The sequence below is a fragment of the Lepidochelys kempii genome, chromosome 1, assembly GCF_965140285.1.
Source record: "Lepidochelys kempii isolate rLepKem1 chromosome 1, rLepKem1.hap1, whole genome shotgun sequence".
In the NCBI taxonomy this organism is placed as follows: domain Eukaryota; kingdom Metazoa; phylum Chordata; order Testudines; family Cheloniidae; genus Lepidochelys; species Lepidochelys kempii.
In genome coordinates, this window is record NC_136380.1 from 130,110,823 (window position 1) to 130,125,193 (window position 14,371).

Below are 14,371 nucleotides of genomic sequence, written 5' to 3' on the forward strand. Positions count from 1 at the left end.
CAGGAAAATTATGCATCCAAAAAGACACTGAACCAGACACTAAAAAGATGTCATGATCCACTGCTCACAATTGATGACATCTTGCCAGAACTTTCCAAAGCCAGAACCTTTATGGTCCATGATATGAAGAATGGGTTTTAGCACATAAGCCTGGATAAGGAATCCAGCATGCTGGCAACTTTTGCAACACCATTTGATCACTACATTTTGTGGTGTATGCCAATGAGCATAAGCCCAGCACCAGAAGTATTCCAGAGAAGACTCATCCAAGCATCAGAAGAACTACAATGGTGAAATTAATTGCAGATGATATCATCATTTTAGGTGGAGGGTGCAATAATATATAAGCTGAATGAGACCATGAAAGAAAACTTACAAGATTTTCTACAAAACCATAAAACTCAGCCCTGAAAAAATGCATCTCAAACAGCATGATGTGACATGGATTGGACATCTGCACCCAACTGAGGGACTGAAAACAGATCCCAACAACATCTAGGCAGTCAGAGAGGTGCCAGCTCCCATGGATGTGAAAGGGGTATAGCACTTCTTAGGAATGATACAATTCTTGTCCCAGTTCTTCCACACTTGGCTGTAGCAGCAGAACCCATACACCAGCTCACAAAGCAGGATGTTGAGGGGGAGTGGACAAGTCCTCAATGGCAAGCATTTAACTGGCTGAAACAAATTACAATGGATGCCTCTTTCCTGAATACTACCAGCCAGGAGAGCCACTGACATTCCAGTGTGATGCACTGGCGATATGACTGAGTTCCACTCTTTTGCAGGAGCACCTAGTTACTTATGCCAGCAGAGCCCTGTCAGAGACAAACAAACAAAAGAAGAACTTCTGGCTCAAGTATTTGGAGAGTAGTCCATAAGTACATCTATGACCACCCAGCAATAATTCAATGAAACCCCTACACACAATCATGTTGAAGCCCCTTCTTAGTGCTCCAAACAGATTGAAGCCCATATTGATGATCCTCCAGTGCTACCAGGTAGAGATCAGATATCATTCAGGACAATTACTGTTGTCAGCTGACACCCTGAACAGGGCCTATATACCCACCAACAGTGAGCTGGGGGAAGGGAATCAGGACATAGTGTAGTATGTTAATGGATTCAATATCCCAATTTCAATAGCAAAGCTGATAGAAATTAAAGAGGCTACAAAAAATGACATCCAACTACAGGCATACAGGAGAGCAATACTAACAGGGTGGTGAGAAGACAGAAGACAAGTACTCGTAGGAGCAGAACCATATTTTCAAATTAAAGATGAACTGAGTGTGTCATATTTTGAGCAGAGAGCTGTTGTCCCCAGCTCATTAGGTAACGACACAATGCAAAAAACACATGCCTCACACCTGCGCATTGACAGATGCCTTAGATGGACTCAAGAGTGTGTTTATTATCCAGGAATTAATACACAACTTTGCTCTTTGATAGAAGGGCATGACATCTGCCAGTCATAGGATAATAGCCAGCAGAAAGAGATTCTGTTACCACATAAGCTGCCCACAGACCACTGGCAATGATGGGAACAAACATACTTACGTTCAATGAAAAGTAGTACTTGATTACAGTAAAATATTATTTATGTTTTTGGGAGGTTGATGCTATACCTGATAATAACAGCAAGCCAGTAACTGGCCAAGTGAAGGGCCACTTTGCAAGATATAGCATTCTGGACACTGTATTCACTGAGAACAGACATTATTTTTTTTGCCTTGGTAAAAATTCAAGGACTTAACATGCAGGGAGTTTGACCAACATACCGCTTCCCCAACATTACTCACAGAGTAATGGTAAGGTGAAATACACTGTGAAAACAGCTAAGAGACTGTCACACAAGGCTGTTTATTCTCATTCAGTCCCTTTGTTACCATTTTTGGCACACAGAATACTCCATCACAGGAGTGTCAAAACAAGACAGAGCAGGCACTGATAGGATGAAGGACCAAAGCCATGGTAGCAATCAGGGGAGACCTGTTGCAGCCAAAAGGATAGAGACATTGCCTAGAGGAGATGGCCAACAATCAGAGAAAGCAGATACTAGAGTACAACAGGACAGGCAAGGACCTCCTAGCCCCAGAGCCATGCACTTCTGTGAGGATCCAACCATTAGAAGAGATGCCAGAAGGAGTAGTCTAAAGCAGTCATGAGGAATGCAATGGCATCAGCTTATATGAGGTGACTAAGCAAGAGGGACAAGTGATGTGAAGGAGCAGGAGGCACTTTTCAGCTAGGAGACACAACACCAAGAGAGAGCTTACAGATATACAGAGATCATCACAAAATGGAGAGACAGAACTATCTGAAGCCCAAACCTACAGGGAGGGAGGATATTCCACAGAGAGATAGTTTGCTAGACTTGGAACAAGTGACAAAGAAACAGAGACAGGTGAATCCCAGTATGGTCACATGTTGAGGAGACGAAACTACCTCAAAAATTATGTAACCAGATGTGTGTGTGTGTGATAAAGACAAGACGCCAGTGTGATAACAACTGGCCAAAGGGACATGGGATGGAGGGAGTCTGGGCATCAATTATCTGATTTTAATATTTCAATTAAAACGTTTGTAAAATAGAGGAGCTGTATCATGATCATTGGAACTAGAGTCAGAGTGCCTATATTCCCTGGAGGGGCAGTTATTGATAGGATACCAGGAAACTTAGGAATGGGTGGAGCAGTCCACAGGGTTTTATTAAAATACCACTTGTTCCACTTAACCTGCATTCAATATCGTTCACTGTGAACTAACAGTTGTGGCTGTCTATGATCAAATGAGCTACAGCTAGTCTGCAGGTTTGGACAGTGACCTAGACCTGTATTTCTCTTGCATCCTCCTCCAAGTGGCACTGCTTCTACTTCTGAGACACCACCACTTAGGCTACCTGAAAGGATCATGTAGCAGCAACACCACACTTTGGGGCTGTCTACATTACCCGCTGGATCGATGGGCAGCGATCAATCCAGTGGGAGGGTCAATTTATCGCATCTAGTCTAGACGCAAACATTTCACTGCCGAGCACTCTCCCATTGACGCCAGAACTCCATCAGGGTGAGTGGCGCAGGCGGAGTCGATGGGGGAGCGTCAGCTGTCGATTTACCACAGTGAAGACACCACGGTTAGTAAATCTAAGTACGTCAACTTCAGCTACATTATTCACGTAGCTGAAGTTGAGTAACTTAGATCTATTTCCCCCTTCCACCCGCCCCTCCCAGTGTAGACCAGGCCTTAGATAACCATAGTTTATTAGGGATTTCCTTCCCCCCACTCCTTTTCAGCAGGACATAGTGATAGTGAAAATACAATGGAAAGTCTGCCCATATTAGTTAATGCCAGATTCATAGTCTCAATTTGAGTTGCTGCCAAAGAGAGCTCAAGACTTCCCATTGTCGCCCTATAATTGATTATAATGGTGCTAGGAATGAATTATTTTGAACCCTTTCTACAAGGCTCTCTCACGTACTACATTCCTGAAATGGCCATTTGCCCACAATCCTACAAAGTGCCTGGGGAATTGCAACTCTTAGACTGAAGAACAGTATTTGGAAATCAGCAGGTAAATGTGAGTTCAGCTCTAAGGATTTGAGAATTTTATTTTATCTAGGTTACAGTCCTGTTCTTTGGTGTCAGACGGTATTTCTGACTGTTAAAAGCAAGAATGAAAAATAAGGGCCTCGATTACCTGGCTTTATCCTGCTAGGCTAAGGGTTCATTGCGGAAGTCAACCATATGCCTTCTTCTTTTTCACAGATGCTGCAGTGTTTCTGGATTAGGAGCAAGTGATTTATTGGAGCCTAATGGTGGGGGGGAAAGGTGACTTCAGGGAACTCATTTTATCATTTACCTTTCACAATGGAAACAAATTTTTAACCCCTCCCTTAAGGTTCCTGCCACTGTGTGTGTTTACTAGGGATTTTATGTTATAAATTCTTTGTTATCACTTTGTATTGTAATTGTTATCTGTTATTAATCCTTCTCATGTTGGAAAGCTGTATAAGTACTTTACCACAGGATATGTCTTATTATCTTTAATTTTGTTAGTTGATGTATAATGTGAGATGACAAGCTACTTGAGACAGAAGAGAATTATAAACCTGAATTATTTTTTTTTCCAAGCAAACCGAGAACTGAACAGGGTTAGAAGGGTAAGGGGTTAGCAAACAGAGAAGTCATTGATAGACTCTGTGACTTAATTTTAGACCGACTATACTTGAATTTTAATCCATGCTATATTTTGTAGGGTTTTTTTATGAAAGTTCATGCTAATCATATATTTCCTGATAGATATATATAGCCAATTATACCCATGTATGTATGTAAATATATACACACACACACTTTTCTTTATACTTCAGTTTTTTTAAAAAACGTAACTATTTAAAACAGTAATAAAACATGAAGGTAAAGATTTTAACTGCAGAAAAATATGGAAATTCAAAGTTATGATTCCTATACAAATTATAAAACCAGTGCACATGTGTAAGAAGGTACAAAAGTGAATACCTTTTGAAGACATGCAAAGGTAAACAAATACAAAGAGTCAGGTAAATTGATTCTGAATTTCCTAAGGCTATGCATTTATATATATAAATATATAAATTATATATACACACACACACACACACCTAAACAATGAGTTAGCATCATTTTGATATCTGCTTAAATCTAAAAGTGGTGAATAAATAAAAGTGTGCTAAACATGATGGTAAGAATACTTGACAGATGAAAATATATAGCTATTCAAACACGAAACTATGTATAGACTATGAGTATTTGTATTAACTCTTAATCTGGAAGAAGAAAGGCTGCTATAGTCATCTACTTATACTTCAACTTCCCAGTTCAAATAAAGGTCTGTCATTCTGATCTCAGATCTGCACATGCATGTTACCAAAACATGAAGTACCATAGGTATTACAGGTGTTATTCCATAGCACTGTATAAAAGTAGGGCTACTATCCTTGAAAAGGTATGCATGTTCCAGTGCTCCCAGACCCTGAAAAAGAGTCATGTGAGAGACTTTAATATTGTATACTTACATCCATGTCACTATTTTTCAAGTTATGAGTAATTCAAGGTTAATTCAATACATATTACTAATATTCATTTAAACTATAAGGCAAGATCCTCAGCTAGTGTAAACTGGCATACCTCCTCTGACTTTAATGCACACCATTTGTGCATCTGGTTTACCTAAGCCATTCAGAGCCTGTGGCTTCAGCCAAAGATTAGCATGATGCGCAAAATAAGCAATTTTAGTCATGTGCTGGCCTACATTATAGGAGGTAAAGAAGTCACTAGGAAGCTCATTTTTGATTGGACCACTGGAACAAGAATAATGATACCTACACACAGACACACACACTCACACACAAAATCCCAGCAGCCGGTCAATGGAAAATCAGATTTGTTATGAGTTGTAGTCATAGACTAGTTATGAATTAAATAGTATATGTGTGTGAAAAGAATGTATAAAGAAACCACAATGCACTGCTAATTGTACGCACACAAAGATCTGCCAAATCTGAAATAGCAGTATACAGTGCAAACTATATTTCTCTTATAGCAAGCATCTTATGCATCCCTTATTCATCTACTTTGTGTAGTCCTTAACTTTTTTTTTTTTTGTTTGACCAAAGGTAAATATATAGCCTTCAGACTCTTGCACCTTTCTACTAGACTGAACTGTGCTGTCTCAACCAAGGGCTACTGTTGATACTCCTGTTTTATTTTTAAAAATTTCCTAATACTCTGCATTAAAATATTTTACTCTGCTTACAGATTATCCTCTGTTCCCTTTCACTGATGAAGAAATTCTGACCTCACTCATTCACCACTGCAAAGTGTCATGGTCTCTTGTGGTTTTCTGTAGCTTTGCATCTATTTACTATGCCCTAAATGTTTCAAGAGCCTTCAAACCAGTTTAGCTGAACTGAGAGTAGTTACCAACAGTTTGTGGTCAAATTTGGAGGGCATATCTAGTGGCGTTCTGCAGGGTCTGGTACTATACAATATTTTAATTAATGACTCGGATAATGGAGTGGAGAGTACACTCATAAAATTTGCAGATGACACCAAGCTAGGAGGGGTTGCAAGCCCTTTGGAGAACAGAATTAGAATTCAAAACAACCATGGTAAATTGGAGAATTAGTCTGTATCCAACAAGATGAAATTCAATAAATGCAAGTGCAAAGTACTTCAGTTAGGAAAGAAATATCAAATATGCAACTACAAAATTGGGAATAACTGTCTAAATGGTAGTGCTGCTGAAAAGGATCGGGGATTTATAGTAGTTAAGGAGCGGCAACCTTTGGCATGCGGCCCGTCAGGGAAATCCACTGGCAGTCTGGCACGGTTTGTTTACCTACAGCGTCTGCAGGTTCAGCCTATCGCAGATCCCATTGGCCGCAGTTCGCAGTTCCAGGCCAATGGGGGCTGCAGAAAGTGGTGGCCAGCACATCCCTCGGCCCTCGGCGCTTTCGACAGCCCCCATTGGTCTGGAACAGCAAACCGCGGCCAATGGGATCTGCGATCGGCTGAACCTGCGGACGCTGTAGGTAAACAAACCGTCCCAGACTGCCAGTGGATTTCCCTGACGGGCCGCATGCCAAAGGTTGCCGCTCCCTGAACTACTATAAACCCCAGATCCTTTTCAGCAGCACTAACACTTAGCCAGTTATTCCCAGTTTTGCCTATCTCTGTAGTAGATCATAAACTGAATATGAATAAACGGTATGATACAGCTGCAAAAAAGACTAATATTCTGGGGTCTATTAACAGGACTGTCATATGTAAGACACGGGAGCTAACTGTCCCACTCTACTTGGTGAGGTTTCAGCTGGAGTACTCTGTCCAATTCTGGGTGCTCCATTGTTCTCCATGTCCACTGAAGATAGGACAAAAGAAGTAACGGGCTTAATCTGCAGCAAGGACAATTTAGGTTAGATATTAGGAATACTGTTCTAACCATAAAGATAGTTAAGCTCTGGAATAGGCTTCTGTGATGCGTTTTTCACCCCACACCACCCTGAAGTGTTAAGTGTTAAGGTGGCTCAGAAGGGCTAATTAACCATTAGGCTGCACCTGGGAGGAAACGTAGGCTTCACTAACAAACACTAATTGAAGATGAAGCCCATGTGGGCAGGACTAGACGAGGGTTTGTACAAACCCAGGAAGTGAGAGCAGAAGGTGCTGCAGTGTGGAGGTCTATAGTCACTCTCTGGTCTTAGTGAGGTGAGAAGGTAGAAACCCAGGGGGGAGCAAAAGTCCTGGAATGCTGACCCGGAGGGAAGGGTTTACCCAGCGGTGTGGTGGTGAAGGAAGCCTGCAGAATGTGGAGTAGGAAAAAGCCCAGGAAAAGAGCAGTAAGAGTTGAGACAGTGCAAACCTTGGCTGCTGATTGTAGGATCCCTGGGCTGGGACCCAAAGTAGCAGGTGGGCCCAAGCCCTTCTATCAGGCACTGGGAAAGTGGAACAGTTTGGAATCAGAAGACTGCCTGGAATGGTATCCTCACAGTGAGTCCAGCAAGACATTGTTACCTCAGAAGGGGAACACAGTGTAGTGATGTGGCCGCAAAGCCAAGCCATGAAGAGGAAACTGCAACTCCTGGAGGGCAAGAGGGGCCATGACATGACTGAGCGGAGCTGATCCCCCAACACAGCCAGGAGGGGGTGCTCCAATAGTGAATGAACCTTTCAAGGGGGTGCTGTGGAATCCTGATCATCAGAGGTTTTTAAGAACAGGTTACACATCTATCTGTCAGGGATAGCTTAGGTTTACTTAGTCCTGCCTCAATGCAGGTGGCTGGACTTGATGACTTCTTGAGGCCCCTTCCAGCCTTACACTTTTTGATTAGATGATTTTCACACCCCAAAGATGTTAAGTACTTTTAAAATTAATCCCTGACAAACATTTAGCTGTTTAGTAGTTTAACACATTTTGAAAACTCACTTTGTTCACCATACAACACATAATTTTGAGTGTATGCTGGTACTTTTGACCTACACAGAATAAAAATGTGACTCCCCCCGCCTTTTTTTGGTCTGAAGAAAGCAGTATTAAACCAGAATGAAGGATTTGTTGATGTTGCTTAAATAATGTTTTAATCTGGCCTTGATATAATGCAGTTTTTATGGTTCACTTGCAAGAAACCAAACTTGTTGGTAGGTTTTGTTTTGTTTGTTTCAGTAATTATGATAGCAGGCTGCAATCCCCTTTACAGCATGCACAGATTCAAATGATAAAGGCTAGGGATTAAGCACAGCCGATTAACAGTCTGTGTCCTCTACAATCTAGCACTCCCACTGTAGCTAAACCCATATTCAGACTGAAGTTATAATAAAAAGACTGTCCTCAATATCATTTCCCTAGTTGACCTCCTCAAAACTGTCATTCATGTCTTCTTGCAGAAAATTACAGGTTCTAGCAGAAAAGAGCCAAATATGTCTGTGTTTATATTATACATGTATTTTTGTGTATTCAGAAGCTGAAGTGAGATACCTACAGCTGCTGCCTAGGTAGCAATTTGAGATAAAAGCTAACTTTTAATGCAAAATATACAGCTGTATTTTGAATTGAATCATTTTAAATAGCATAAGTAGATCTGGCATTCAAACCACTATTAGAAAGAAAAGCATTTTACTACTGACATCTATGTTTACAACTAGCATCCATCAATATTGTTAAAATCACCACACTGTTAGTATTCAGATCCATCATGAAGATACAGAACTGTAATGATACTCTTCCTCTCTTCTTTTCTTCAAATGATGGGCAACAAAATCCAAGAGAATTTCCCCAACTCTTGCAGTCTCTAATTGAGGCATTATTGTTATGAATGAGTCAGTACACATTAAAGGGCCTCCGCACACACAGAAAATGTCTGCATGGACAGATTTCAGAACTAGTCTGCTAGATATTTCTCTTTGATTTGATTCCTACAGGTTACTCTTCTCCTAAGGAAAAAGTGTATTATTTTTGGTTGTGGGAGAAGGGGAATAAAAATTAATCTTTACGAATTAAACTGTTTGGAATGTTTCTAGAAAGACAATTTCAATTTAGAGAGGATTTTCCATTGCTATTCTGCCTGCTATTTTCAGAAACATTAAAAATATAGTATCCTGTGATTAGTAATAAATTGTAAATTCATTCTCTCTGGCAAGATTTAAATTCAATGCTGTAGTTAAAAACCAATACATTGTAATTGAGCTTTTTAAATTATTTACCTACCTACATTTTAACTTCTATAGATTTTATACATTTTGATTTATTGAATCTCTTAAACATTTCAGCAAAAGTTATTCAAATTAATTTATTATTAATGAATAATAATATCTGCCCAGTTCATGGGCCTGATTCTGGTCTTACTCACATTCATTTTACATTGGTGTAATTACACTGAATTCAGTGGGGTCAGTCCTAATTTACATTAATGTAAATTTACATTAATGAGAGCAAACCACAGCCAAGCCTCGTAAGCTTTGCAATTCTTCATTCCAAATGCATAATCAGAGTAGAGATTTCTGCGTTTACTGAATCAATCTACACAAGAAGTAAATGACAGCACACGCAATATAGCCAAGTTGCAAAACTGTGCTGCATTTTGATTAGCAACTAGTATTGGGTTTGAAGGAGATGCAACATCACACGGGATCACAGTTGATGCATTACAGAAGCACAGCAGTTTCTTTTCACTGAAATTGTCAAAAAGAGAGACACAAAATTATTCAGATATGTTTCAGTCTCAGAGCATTAATTGAGTTTAGATGAGTCTGTCCATCTTTTCTCACATACACAAAAAGTCTCAGGGAACTTGTAAAGAAATCTGTACTTGAGAAAGGATTGAAAATGTGAATTTAACTCAGTCATTCATTTTCAGACCTCTACTTCAAAAACTAATTTCATGGTCTGTCTCCATAACAATATAGCTTTTTTCTGTCGGCTAAGATTCATATAATGAAGTGTAATGTGTTTAATCATATTCTATGGACTACAACATAAAGCAATTTACCTTTAGTATGATTTGGCGACAGGTTAGCTTAGAAGATAGGTCAGTTCACTTTAATCATATTTATGAGCAGACAGTTGCATATTTACTAAGTGAAAAACATTGAGTTAGATTTAACTAGTGATAATTAAGATAAATGGTACACATTTTTTTTAGAATATCTGACTCTCCTCACAAGCTTACTGAAAATACCTGTCATGATGCACATGAATAAGTTCACATACAACTCAACAGAGAACAACAAAGGTGTATTGGACGCTGCCTACTCACTGTCCCCATATGGTGGCATTTTTTGGTGAGAGGGAAGGTTTGGACTCCTAATAGCCATCCTTCTTAGCACTGGAGTCTAGTCCTAATCTTTGTATAAAAATGCCATTTTTCCCCACAGAATTAAATGGGCATAAAACTAACCATTAATAAACTGCTACACAATGACATTTGGGGGTTCTTCCACTTTATGAGGTAACAACAATATACTTGGTTTAAAACCTTGCAAGATCAGAGGCTGAGTAGTTTATTAGTCTAGGGTTTGATTAGGATATAGTGGACATGCTCGATTTTATTACTATTTATTATATAGACATTTGAATTAAATATTCAAATTTTAAAAGAGAAGAATTCAATAATATGATGTGCCAGACTGCTGAAAGGTAAACAGGCTTAACCAAAAAAGCAATACCATTGTTGACCTTTGTTTTCACACTTCCAATGTTTCCTCCTGGTTCCTTCACATGAGCAAAATTCCTCTCTCCAGAATAACTGCAACAACATATTTGCCTACATTGTGCTTTAAAATGAGATTGGGACAGAAGCACTGGGGGGTTCTTCCAGTATGAATAAATAAGACCTTGTCTTACAGCCCTGACTTACAGAGTTGTCCTATTGACTAATTAAAAGCTGCAGGATAAAACCCACAAAATAAACAAACACATGAGAGTTACTCTGAAGACGTTCTAGTCAACTGCTGGAAATGGCCCACCTTGATTATCACTACAGAAGTTTCCCCCCACCCCCGCACTCTCCTGCTGGTAATAGCTCACCTTAAGTGATCACTCTGGTTACAGTGTGTATGGTAACACCCATTGTTTCATGTTCTCTATGTATATAAATCTCCCCACTGTATTTTCCACTGAATGCATCTGATGAGGTGAGCTATAGCTCACAAAAGCTTATGCTCAAATAAATTTGTTAGTCTCTAAGGTACCACAAGTACTCCTTTTCTTTTTGAGAATTCAGACTAACAAGGCTGCTACTCTGAATTCTGAAGACCAAGACGCATCTGGACATCTAGGAATAAGGAGAGGGGTTTGGAGGAAGGAGGGAAATAAGAAGAAATGTTCAGCTCCCTGCAGACACATGCCTTTTCTTTTAAGACATTTTCCCTTTCAGTAACGCAACTGTTTTTTTTCCTTTCACTAGTCCAACCCCCCCCCCCCCCCCCCCCAGTATCTTATGCATTTTTTTAGTATTCTGCTTCAGCTGAAGGGAGTGGGAAAGTAAGTCAGTATGTTTATTGCTGGCAAACAGTTTGGAAAATTCTAAGTACAGAAGCCAATCAGAGCAGAGGGATTATGGTAGCCAGAGTACCAAGATTTGCATGTTCAGAGTACGCTTACTGAGAAAAAACAATACCATGATTATGCAAATCAAACCCCCCCACAAATAGAGAAATGGATTTGCATATCTGGGGAAATCTGTACAGTTATCCATCAGTAAGTAACTGCAGTGGATGAAACAATTGGCTTCAGCAGAATATTATTATCGTTCCCTTGCAATTATTCCTTATCCTGTAATACTGAACAAACATTAGTGAGTTGGTGTTTGGTCAAAAGAAGCCTTGTCTTCAATGGGACTTGCTGTCACTCAACACATCTCAAGAAACATTCTGTGCACCTCACAAAAGCAGCGAGAATAAGGAGGTTCACAAATTTGTGTTACCAAAGCAAACATTTGTTATACTGATGACTGGTGTAGAGTAATAATCTCAGAGTTTTTTGCTGAAGAGTAGATGAGGGTAAAAAAGGGCATTTTCATAGGATGTTCTTGCATAATATATCCAGCGATTGCTCCATTTTATATTTAGTGAATGAATGATATAAAACTTGACTAAAAAGTGCTAAATAGTCACAGAATCTTCAAGTTGCAGAACTTGAGCAATCCTTTGCTGATTAAAATCAAACAAATTTAAATGTAATTTCAGAAAGTATTATAATAAACAAAAGAGAAAGGGAAATTTCTATAAACAAATTGTTTTCCTTAAAAAAAAAATTGTAGTAGTATTTGTATACTTCAGTTGTGTGCTAAAATTATATTGTTTCTAGAGGATTGTTTTATTTGTTTGCCATAACCTTTGGGATTGTGACCCATTTGTACACTGGCCAATGCCTGCAAATAAAACTGCAATTTGGTGACACAAAGCTCTATAAAAATGAATTCATGCAAGCATGCTTAATTGATATAACATTTGCATCTAATGAATATAAAGAGAAACAGTTCAGTTAAATAGATAACATAGAGGAAGTAGAATGAAGTATAAAGCCAGTATCGAAGCTACTCATCATTTGCACAAATAGCGGGCGGGTTGGTTTGTGATTGAATAAAATACTTACCATCCTCAGTGGGCACATAGATATTCAAATAAAGGCAATCTTCATTTTGATCTTGCACGTATGTCACAACGGTATCCAAATTGGCAGTAAACCAGACCGGCAGCATGTCGTTGAGCAGTGACCTCTCATCCAGGTACTGAGGGCAGACGGCAGCAAACTGTGTGGCATTCCGAACACCAGTCCATGAGGAGGGAGGTTCTGGGGGCTGGAATCGCCTCTCCCCAGTTGGAGGGGAGGCATAAGGAACTCCCAGGTACTGCTCCACCGGGCCGAGGATCTCATTGGGCAAAGGTGTTCTTAGGCCACGTATTTTGCCATAATTTGTGGTAACAACAGGGTATTGTGCTTGGCCATCAATGAGGGTAAATCTTATAGCTAGTGCAGTTATCCACAAAAGGAAGTTAGAATTCAACATGACACAGACTGGGGTGAAGATCAAAGGCAGCCATAGGAGTCCCATTGGCCTTGACATTGTTTATATCAACATCAGCAGGGCTCTGTCTTCCGCAGCCAGGGAGACAAAGGGAGATGAAGTGAAAGGCAACACGTAATATTTTCAGGTAGTGAAAAACCTAAGGATGAGTGTGGTTGGTGCCTCAGATGATTGACCATAGACAGATTCCAACGTCAGGACAACCAAGGGAGTCCTCGTCCCTAAGGCCCATCCCCAGGCTCCAATGCTGGTTTAATCCTGGTGGTACTTCCCAGCAGGCCGAGAAGGAGAATGTGGTCAGCAGTCACTCTGCTTCATTGGCACAATGATTCCTTCCAATAGAATCCAGCTAGATCAATTAGCCTATAGCCAAGAGGAAGCAGAGAATTTAAATTAATACATTTATTAACATTGATCAAAACTGCAATATTTTTACACTTATACAGTGTCTTTCATACCAGGGTTTCCATGTGTTTCATGAATTTTAGTCACTTCTATGAGAGGAATATTACAGTAAATCCCTTTTGAAGATGGAGGTAAAGAGGCTTGCCCAAAGTTACAGAGCAAATCAGTGGCAGGACTGAGAAATAAATCCAGCTTTCCCAATTTCCAGTCTCTTGTCCCTGTCACAGATTCTCAGCCCCCATCAAATCCAAACATGCCTTGACTGTTTCATCAACATTTGCTAGCCTAGACAAACGGGAAAATGTGCATCCCTTCGCACTTCCACTCAAATAAAGCATATTTACTAAACATTTTGCTGCACTAGATAATCTCCTTCTTTTGTCCATGTTATGGTGATTAAATGTGATTACTTATTATTACCTCAAGGATGAAACAAAGGAATATAAAGAAATAAGGTATACCTGTAATTTTTATTTATAAGGATAAACAAAATTGTTGACAAAACAAATTTATCTTCCACAGACATATTAAAAGAACAGCTGACATACAGAAAGTATGCAGCAGAGTTCAGGCAGTATATGATCTGAGTTGCAGTAGGTCAACATATTGTTTTTTAAAATGTAATATAAAGGTTTTTAAACTATTATGTATATCCCATTTCTCTGAAACATAAGCAGCACTATACAGAAGAAAGCTGAGAACCTAGATGCATGATTCGGCTCTCACACTGGCTTTTCTGCTAGTGCAACTCCATTAGCTCCATTGGAGTTACTCTTGAGTTGCACTGATGGATCAGAACCAGGTGCTGGATCATAAGAGCATAAGAACTGCCATACTGGGTCAGACCAATGGTCCATCTAGCCCAGTATCCTGTCTGCAACAGTGGCCAGTACCAGAGT

General features: G+C 39.7%; 1 protein-coding gene across 6 annotated transcripts in view; it reads right to left on the reverse strand.

Moving 5' to 3' along the window:
* Positions 1-14,371, reverse strand: part of NLGN4X (neuroligin 4 X-linked) — a 251,139-nt gene that overhangs the window by 154,550 nt on the left and 82,218 nt on the right. For all 6 annotated transcript variants that reach the window (XM_073354245.2, XM_073354294.2, XM_073354254.2 and 3 more), the window contains exon 2: positions 12,635-13,430. In XM_073354245.2, coding sequence (XP_073210346.1) covers positions 12,635-13,106 — 472 coding nt within the window. In that variant the 5' untranslated portion in view covers positions 13,107-13,430. The remainder of the gene's footprint in view (positions 1-12,634; positions 13,431-14,371) is intronic.